Source organism: Oncorhynchus gorbuscha, linkage group LG15 (assembly GCF_021184085.1).
Source record: "Oncorhynchus gorbuscha isolate QuinsamMale2020 ecotype Even-year linkage group LG15, OgorEven_v1.0, whole genome shotgun sequence".
NCBI classification, from domain to species: Eukaryota; Metazoa; Chordata; class Actinopteri; order Salmoniformes; family Salmonidae; genus Oncorhynchus; species Oncorhynchus gorbuscha.
In genome coordinates, this window is record NC_060187.1 from 84,053,445 (window position 1) to 84,063,478 (window position 10,034).

Genomic DNA, 10,034 nt, shown 5'->3' on the forward strand with positions numbered 1-10,034 from the left:
CAACAAGTAATCTAACTAACAATTCCAAAACTACTGTCTTATACACAGTGTAAGGGGATAAGGAACATGTACATAAGGATATATGAATGAGTGATGGTACAGAGCAGCATACAGTAGATGGTATCGAGTACAGTATATACATATGAGATGAGTGTGTAGACAAAGTAAACAAAGTGGCATAGTTAAAGTGGCTAGTGATACATGTGTTACATAAGGATGCAGTCGATGATGTAGAGTACAGTATATACATATGCATATGAGATGAATAATGTAGGGTAAGTAACATTATATAAGGTAGCATTGTTTAAAGTGGCTAGTGATATATTTACATCATTTCCCATCAATTCCCATTATTAAAATGGCTGGAGTTGGGTCAGTGTCAATGACAGTGTGTTGGCAGCAGCCACTCAGTGTTAGTGGTGGCTGTTTAACAGTCTGATGGCCTTGAGATAGAAGCTGTTTTTCAGTCTCTCGGTCCCAGCTTTGATGCACCTGTACTGACCTCGCCTTCTGGATGATAGCGGGGTGAACAGGCAGTGGTTCGGGTGGTTGATGTCCTTGATGATCTTTATGGCCTTCCTGTAACAACGGGTGGTGTAGGTGTCCTGGAGGGCAGGTAGTTTGCCCCCGGTGATGCGTTGTGCAGTCCTCACTACCCTCTGGAGAGCCTTACGGTTGAGGGCGGAGCAGTTGCCGTACCAGGCGGTGATACAGCCCGCCAGGATGCTCTCGATTGTGCATCTGTAGAAGTTTGTGAGTGCTTTTGGTGACAAGCCGAATTTCTTCAGCCTCCTGAGGTTGAATAGGCGCTGCTGCGCCTTCTTCACGACGCTGTCAGTGTGAGTGGACCAATTCAGTTTGTCTGTGATGTGTATGCCGAGGAACTTAAAACTAGCTACCCTCTCCACTACTGTTCCATCGATGTGGATAGGGGGGTGTTCCCTCTGCTGTTTCCTGAAGTCCACAATCATCTCCTTAGTTTTGTTGACGTTGAGTGTGAGGTTATTTTCCTGACACCACACTCCGAGGGCCCTCACCTCCTCCCTGTAGGCCGTCTCGTCGTTGTTGGTAATCCAGCCTACCACTGTTGTGTCGTCCTCAAACTTGATGATTGAGTTGGAGGCGTGTGTGGCCACGCAGTCGTGGGTGAACAGGGAGTACAGGAGAGGGCTCAGAACGCACCCTTGTGGGGCCCCCGTGTTGAGGATCAGCGGGGAGGAGATGTTGTTGCCTACCCTCACCACCTGGGGGCGGCCCGTCAGGAAGTCCAGTACCCAGTTGCACAGGGCGGGGTCGAGACCCAGGGTCTCGAGCTTGATGATGAGCTTGGAGGGTACTATGGTGTTGAATGCCGAGCTGTAGTCGATGAACAGCATTCTCACATAGGTATTCCTCTTGTCCAGGTGGGTTAAGGCAGTGTGCAGTGTGGTTGAGATTGCATCGTCTGTGGACCTATTTGGGCGGTAAGCAAATTGGAGTGGGTCTAGGGTGTCAGGTAGGGTGGAGGTGATATGGTCCTTGACTAGTCTCTCAAAGCACTTCATGATGACGGAAGTGAGTGCTACGGGGCGGTAGTCGTTTAGCTCAGTTACCTTAGCTTTCTTGGGAACAGGAACAATGGTGGCCCTCTTGAAGCATGTGGGAACAGCAGACTGGTATAGGGATTGATTGAATATGTTCGTAAACACACCGGCCAGCTGGTCTGCGCATGCTCTGAGGGCGCGGCTGGGGATGCCGTCTGGGCCTGCAGCCTTGCGAGGGTTAACACGTTTAAATGTCTTACTCACCTCGGCTGCAGTGAAGGAGAGACCGCATGTTTCCGTTGCAGGCCGTGTCAGTGGCACTGTATTGTCCTCAAAGCGGGCAAAAAAGTTATTTAGTCTGCCTGGGAGCAAGACATCCTGGTCCGTGACTGGGCTGGATTTCATCTTGTAGTCCGTGATTGACTGTAGACCCTGCCACATGCCTCTTATGTCTGAGCCATTGAATTGAGATTCCACTTTGTCTCTGTACTGACCAGCAATGAATTCGCACGCACGTCCATGATGAGTTCAGCCTGTGGGTTAGCCCCTTAAATGCTTTATTGCAGATGTCAAAGTTTGTCTTTCCCCAGACTCTTGAGGACGCTTAAATATCTTACCGTTACACGTCTTTGCGATCTCACCTGTACGGTTGTACCTGTCTGTATTGTTTCCTACATGTCATAAGACCCAGACATGGGCAAGAAGGACGAGATAGCTGTGGCCAATGTCAAGATTGAGCAAAACGGAGACATTGGGTAAATATTTAGGTGCTCTGCCTAGAATTTTGTCTTTGGGTGTTTGTATGTTGTCAACAATTGTTTCTATAGTCAGTATCATATCGATTTGGGTTATTATTCCTTCCTTGGAATTACGGTCTAGTTCCTGAGTTTAAAAACTCAATAACTTAATTTGCCGTTTTTAAAGTTTAAAGATTATTATATAAAATTGATTTATAAAATGATGTTGTAGATATTCTGTCTCTTCTAGAGAGGATAAAGATGAAGAGAAAAAGGGGGAGAAAGAGCCAAAGATGCCGATGATTGGAGCCATAGCTCTGGTGAGTAGCTGAGATAAACTGTCACATACTTCTCCAGCTTTACACACTGTAGACTATTTATTATCAGGGCCCTGAGGTATTATTGGTGTGTGTGTGTATGGGTGGGTGGTTGTGCGAATGTGTGTGCATGTGAATGTGTGCGTGCAACGTGCTTGCATGCCTGTAAAGTTGGAACCCAGATCAGACATTAATGTGGAAATAGGAGGGGTTGGGGAGTGGTCTGCTTCCTCTGTTTCCCTGCTGGGCCTGTAGAATAGCTGAAGGTTGAATTTCCTCTGTTTCCCTGCTGGGCCAGTAGAATAGCTGAAGGTTGAATTTCCTCTGTTTCCCTGCTGGGCTAGTAGAATAGCTGAAGGTTGAATTTCCTCTGTTTCCCTGCTGGGCCAGTAGAATAGCTGAAGGTTGAATTTCCTCTGTTCCCCTGCTGGGCCTGTAGAATAGCTGAAGGTTGAATTTCCTCTGTTCCCCTGCTGGGCCAGTAGAATAGCTGAAGGTTGAATTTCCTCTGTTCCCCTGCTGGGCCTGTAGAATAGCTGAAGGTTGAATTTCCTCTGTTTCCCTGCTGGGCCAGTAGAATAGCTGAAGGTTGAATTTCCTCTGTTCCCCTGCTGGGCCAGTAGAATAGCTGAAGGTTGAATTTCCTCTGTTTCCCTGCTGGGCCAGTAGAATAGCTGAAGGTTGAATTTCCTCTGTTCCCCTGCTGGGCCTGTAGAATAGCTGAAGGTTGAATTTCCTCTGTTCCCCTGCTGGGCCAGTAGAATAGCTGAAGGTTGAATTTCCTCTGTTTCCCTGCTGGGCCAGTAACATAGCTGAAGGTTGAATTTCCTCTGTTCCCCTGCTGGGCCAGTAGAATAGCTGGTTAAACTTCCTCTGTTTAGGAGCCTCTACCACTGGAGAAACATACTGGAGTTCTACATACAAAATGACTCAGAGTATTCATTACCTTCATATGTTCTCTTTCTCTCTCTGCTCATCTGTCCATCTCTGTCCCTTTTCCTCCCCACTTATCCTTCCCCCTTTAATTCATTCTCCCCTTCCCTCTCCCCTGCCCCTTCTCACTCCCTTTCTCTCTATCCTTCCCAATCTCTCACTTCCCTCATATCCCCATCCTGCCCCTCACTCTCGCTCCTCTTCCCCCATGCCTCTATAGTTCAGGTTTGCTGATGGTTGGGACAGGTTGATGATTGTGCTGGGGACCATCATGGCTATGGTTAATGGAACGGTCCTCCCTCTCATGTGTATTGTCTTTGGGGACATGACTGACAGCTTCATAGGAGACTCCATACAGACACAGAATAACTTCACCAGTGAGTCAGTCCCTACACACACACACACACACACACACACACACACACACACACACACACACACACACACACACACACACACACACACACACACACACACACACACACACACACACACACACACACACACACACACACACACACACACTCTTAAAGGACAACGCCACCACTTTTCAACCTCATTTTCATCTCCAACGCAATACCAGTGCCTACATGTGAAAATGACACATTTTTGGGGGGAAAAATATAACGTTAAATAGTTATACCTGATGACATCATAAAAAGCTAAAACATTTTAAAATAAACAGTGATTTTCAAACAATATGAGATTTGAGGTGATGCGGGAAGCAAGAAAATACCCTCTGGCTACAAACTCAATTGCAGGTTTTGAAAATCACTGTTTTTTGACACAGATAACAATTGTTTTAGGACCTTTCTTATCATCTTTTTAACCACAGATCATAGAAACAGGCTGTTTTCACATATAGACACTGGTTTGGTGTTGGATATAATGAACATGAGGTTGAAAAGTGGTGGAATTGCCCTTTAACTGTCTAACTGTCACATCTTTTCCTGCTCTAGACATCACGTTCCCTGTTTCAAACACCACTCTGGGAGAGGAGATGACGGGGTGAGGCTAAGACTCAATGATATTTCAGTTTACCAAGAAGGGAGTAGTTTCTGATCTTTGACCGGATTTATTTCAGAGGCTCTGTCCGTATCTGTGAGTCCGCAAATTCTCACAGTATCTCACGGGAACTTGGACTTCATCTATTTTCATAACCTAGACAGGGTGAACTGCATAGTTAAAGGGCAATTCCACCACTTTTCAACCTCCTATTCATTATCTCCAGCACCATACTAGTGTCCACATGCGGAAACTATTCAGACACCTTGACTTCTTCCACATTTTGTTATGTTACAGGCTTATTCTAAAATGGATTAAATAGTTTGTTTTCTCTCATCAGTCTACACACAATAACCCATAAGGACAAAGAAAAAACAGGTTTTTAGAAATGTTTGCTAATTTCTAAAGAAAAATCTACTGAAATATCACATTCACATAAGTATTCGGACCATTTACTCAGTACTTTGTTGAAGCACCTTTGAAAATGATTACAGCTTCAAGTCTTCTTGGGTATGATGTTACAAGCTTGAGGAGTTTCTCCCATTCTTCTCTGCAGATCCTCTAAAGCTCTGTCAGATTGGATGGGGAGTGTTGCTGCTCAGCTATTTTCAGGTCTCTCCAGAGACGTTTGATCAGGTTCAAGTCCGGGCTGTGGCTTGGCCACTCAAAGACATTAAGAGACTTGTCCCGAAGCCACTCCTGCGTTGCGTTGCCTTGGCTGTGTGCTTAGGGTCGTTGTCATGTTGAAAGGAGAATCTTCACCCCCAGTCTGAGGTCCTGAGCACTCTGGAGCAGTTTTTCATCAAGGATCTCTCTGTAATTTTCTCCGTCACCTGACTAGTCTCCCAGTCCCTGCTGCTGAAAAACATCCCCACAGCATGATGCTGCCACCACCATGCTTCACCGTAGGGATGGTGCCAGGTTTCCTCCAGATATGACGCTTGGCATTCAGGCCAAAGAGTTCAATCTTGGTTACATCAAATTTAATTTGTCACATACGCTGAATATGTACATGTAGGTAGAGTTATTAAAGTGACTATGCATAGATAATAACAGAGAGTAGCAGCAGCATAGAGTGAGGGGAGGGTGTAATGCAAATAGCCTGGGTAGCCATCTGATTAGCTGTTCAGGAGTCTTATGGCTTGGTGGTAGCAGCTGTTTAGAAGCCTCTTGGAGCTAGACTTGGTGCTCCAGTACCGCTTGCCGTGCAGTAGCAGAGAGAACAGTCTATGACTAGGGTGGCTGGAGTCTTTGACCATTTTTAGGGCCTTCCTCTGACACCGCCTGGTGTAAACTGGGACTTACAAAAGCTAAGGCTAGCTTTTTCAAACAGAAATTTGCATCCTGTAGCACTAATTCCAAAAAGTGTTGGGACACTGTAAAGTCCATGGAGAATAAGAGCACCTCCTCCCAGCTGCCCACTGTACTGAAGCTAGGAAACACTGTCACCACAGATAAATCTACGATAATCGATCATTTCAATAAGCATTTTTCTACGGTTGGCCATGCTTTCCACCTGGCTACCCCTACCCTGGCCAATAGCTCTGCACCCCCTGCAGCAACTTGCCCAAGCCCCCCCCCCCCCCCCCCCCTTGCTTCTCCTTCACACAAATCCAGACAGCTGATGTTCTGAAAGAGCTGCAAAATCTGGATCCCTACAAATTAGCTGGGCTAGACGTTTCTGGAACCTCTCTTTCTAAAATGATCCACATAAATGGTTGCAACCCCTATTACTAGCCTGTTCAACCTCTCTTTTGTATCGTCTGAGATCCCCAAAGATTGGAAAGCTGCCGTGGTCATCCCCCCTCTTCAAAGGTGGAGACACTCTAGACCCAAACTGTTATAGACTGCTATATCCATCCTGCCCTGCCTTTCTAAAGTATTCTAAAGCCAAGTTAACAAACAGATCATCAACCATTTTGAATCAAACCGTACCTTCTCCACTATGCAATCTGGTTTCTGAGCTGGTCATTGGTGTACCTCAGCCACGCTCAAGGTCCTAAACGATATCATAACCGCCATTGACAGTCGTCTTCATCGACCTGGCCAAGACTTTCGACTGTCAATCATCGCATTCTTTTTTGTTTGTTATTTTACCCCTTTTTCTCCCCAATTTCGTGGTATCCAATAGTTAGTAGCTACCATCTTGTCTCATCGCTACAACTCCCGTATGGGCTCAGGAGAGATGAAGGTTGAAAGTCATGCGTCCTCCGATACACAACCCAATGAAGCCGCACTGCTTCTTAACACAGCGCGCATCCAACCTGGAAGCCAGCCGCACCAATGTGTCAGAGGAAACACTATGCACCTGGCAACCTTGGTTAGTGTGCACTGCACCCGACCCGCCAAAGGAGTCGCTGGTGCACAATGAGACAAGGATATCCCTACTGGCCAAACCCTCCCTAACCAAGCTAGGCCAATTGTGCGTCGCCCCACAGACCTCCTGGTCGCGGCTGGTTACGACAGAGCCTGGGCGCGAACCCAGAGTACAGCACCCTTAACCACTACGCCACCCGGGAGACCCAATTATCGCATTCTTATCGGCAGACTCAATAGCCTTGGTTTCTCAAATGACTGCCTCAGCTGGTTCACCAACTACTTCTCAGATAGAGTTCAGTGTGTCAAATCGGAGGGCCTGTTGTCCGGACTTCTAGCAGTCTCTATTTGTTGTGCCACAGGGTTCAATTCTCAGGCCGACTCTTTTCTCTGGATATATCAATGATGTCGCTCTTGCTGCTGGTGATTCTCTGATCCACCTCTATGCAGACGACACCATTCTGTATACATCTGGCCCTTCTTTGGACACTGTGTTAACAGACCTCTAAACGAGCTTAAATGCCATACAACACTCCTTCCGAGGCATCCAACTGCTTTTAAATGCTAGTAAAACCAAATGCATGCTCTTCAACCGATCACTGCCCGCACCCACCCGCCCGACTAGCATCACTGCTCTGGACGGTTCTGCTTTGAATATGTGGACAACTACAAATACCTAGGTGTCTGGTTAGACTGTAAACTCTCCTTCCAAACTCACATTAAGCATCTCCGATCCAAAATTAAATCTAGAATTGGCTTCATAATTCGCAAACAAAGCCTCCTTCATTCATGCTGCCAAACATACCCTCGTAAAACTGACTATCTTACCGATCCTGAAGCTGGAGACTTATATCTCCCTCTCTAACTTTAAGCATCAGCTGTCAGAGCAGGTTACCGATCACTGTGCCTGTACACAGCCAATCTGTAAATACAGTTCCTTGCGAAAGTATTCGGCCCCCTTGAACTTTGCGACCTTTTGCCACATTTCATGCTTCAAACATAAAGATATAAAACTGCATTTTTTTGTGAAGAATCAACAACAAGTGGGACACAATCATGAAGTGGAACGACATTTATTGGATATTTCAAACTTTTTTAACAAATCAAAAACTGAAAAATTGGGTGTGCAAAATTATTCAACCCCTTTACTTTCAGTGCAGCAAACTCTCTCCAGAAGTTCAGTGAGGATCTCTGAATGATCCAATGTTGACCTAAATGACTAATGATGATAAATACAATCCACCTGTGTGTAATCACGTCTCCGTATAAATGCACCTGCACTGTGATAGTCTCAGAGGTCCGTTAAAAGCGCAGAGAGCATCATGAAGAACAAGGAACACACCAGGCAGGTCCGAGATACTGTTGTGAAGAAGTTTAAAGCCGGATTTGGATACAAAAAGATTTCCCAAGCATTAAACATCCCAAGGAGCACTCTTCCATTTAAGATTGATCAAGGCCACCATCTTCTTGAGGACCTTCAATGCTGCAGAAATGTTTTGGTACCCTTCCCCAGATCTGTGCCTCAACAAAATCCTTTCTTGGAGCTCTATGGACAATTCCTTCGACCTCATGGCTTGGTTTTTCCTCTGACATGCACTGTCAACTGTGGGACCTTATATAGACAGGTGTGTGCCTTTCCAAATCATGTCCAATCAATTGAATTTACCACAAGTGGACTCCAATCAAGTTATAGAAACATCTCAAGGATTATCAATGGAAACTGGATGCACCTGAGCTCAATTTGGAGTCTCATAGCAAAGGGTCTGAATACTTATGTAAATTAGGTATTTCTGTTTTCGTTTTTTGAAATAAATTTGCAATAATAAAAATAAAAAAGTTTTAGAATAAGGCTGTAAAGTAACAAAATGTGTAAAAAGTCAGGGGGTCTGAATACTTTCCGAAGGCACTGTATGTGAACACAGTGTTTTTATGTCCTGTGGTTAAAAAGATAAGATGAAAGATATAAAAATGTAATGTCATTAAAAGTAAACACAAAATGAAGCGGTGACGCGGGGAGCAGGACAATTGCACTCCACCCTGGCTTTTTACTTAACCACGAACATGGAACAGAACAGGACAGCGTCTGGACAGGGACACACAACGACATTAATGCAGACACAGGAAACACACGGGGAAGCAGACAGTTATTGATAGGACAACCAACAAAGGGAAGGAGTCCAGGTGAGTCCAATGAGCGCTGCTGCGCATAATGAGCGCCAGACAGGGAGAGCGGGAGCAGGCGTCACATTAATGATGTCATAGGGTAGGATTGTGTGGGACCTTTTATTTTGAACCACAGAACGTTGAAACACAGCGATTTGACATATTTCCGATATGTGAACAGATACAGAGCCTCAGAATTGAAAGATCCGGTCCCAGATAAGGAGCTACTTCCCTATAAAATACATTGTAATGTCAAATGGTATATTCAAGGGATCACCTTTACCTCTCTGCCTTGGTGCCTCAGTATCCTTGCTATTTACTCCATAATGGATGGCATTTTGTATAGATTCACCTGCGTAATGTAAACGCACATACAGTCATATGTCACCATCATGTTTACAAAGTCATTATTCCCTAAAATGTACCCCTGTGCCCCAATTATCTACAAACCATCATAAAGGTTTTGTATGTCTGGATGTGTGTGTGTTGACCAGCCGTATGTCTGTATTCCAGCCATGCTATCTACTACTCTATAATGGGTGCGGTGGTGTTGGTAGCAGCCTACATGCAGGTGGCCTTCTGGACCCTGGCGGCAGGCAGGCAGGTCAAACGCCTCAGGAAGCTCTTCTTCCACTGCATCATGCAGCAGGAGATTGGCTGGTTCGACGTCAACGAGACGGGAGAACTCAACACCCGCCTAACAGAGTGAGGAGTTACCTATAGGAATGGATTGGTGTTTATATGGGAAGGTGTTTCACATTGATACCATCTGGATGTAGCTTCAGGGTTTAAACAGCCCTGTTCAATCAAATATGGGGAGTGTGTGTATCTATGTGTGTGAGTGTATGCATGTGTGTGTGTGTTTATGTGAGTGTGTGTGTGTGTGAGTGTGTATGTACGTGTGTGTATGTGTGAGTGTGTATGTGTGAGTGTGTATGTGTGTGTGTGTGTATGTGTGTGTGTATGTGAGTGTGTATGTGAGTGTATGTGTATGTGTATGTGTTTTATTCTGTATTTCCTCCCCTCCACAGTGACATCTA

At 45.4% G+C, this 10,034-nt stretch overlaps 1 protein-coding gene across 4 annotated transcripts in view; it reads left to right on the top strand.

Moving 5' to 3' along the window:
- The first annotated feature begins 2,213 nt into the window (after positions 1–2,213).
- LOC123998274 (ATP-dependent translocase ABCB1-like) overlaps positions 2,214–10,034 on the top strand; it is a 23,462-nt gene continuing 15,641 nt past the window's right edge. For 2 of the 4 annotated variants that reach the window (XR_006832244.1, XM_046303336.1), the window contains exons 1-6: positions 2,214–2,278; positions 2,511–2,580; positions 3,731–3,887; positions 4,470–4,518; positions 9,508–9,699; positions 10,026–10,034. The exon at positions 10,026–10,034 is cut by the window's right edge and continues 163 nt beyond it. Coding sequence is in view for 2 of the 4 variants with exons in the window: in XM_046303336.1 (XP_046159292.1) it covers positions 2,217–2,278; positions 2,511–2,580; positions 3,731–3,887; positions 4,470–4,518; positions 9,508–9,699; positions 10,026–10,034 (539 nt within the window). In the remaining 2 variants the exon portion in view is untranslated. Of the gene's footprint in view, positions 2,279–2,510; positions 2,581–3,730; positions 3,888–4,469; positions 4,519–9,507; positions 9,700–10,025 lie in introns of those variants that run through there. The other 2 variants (XM_046303337.1, XM_046303338.1) reach the window with 2 other exon arrangements.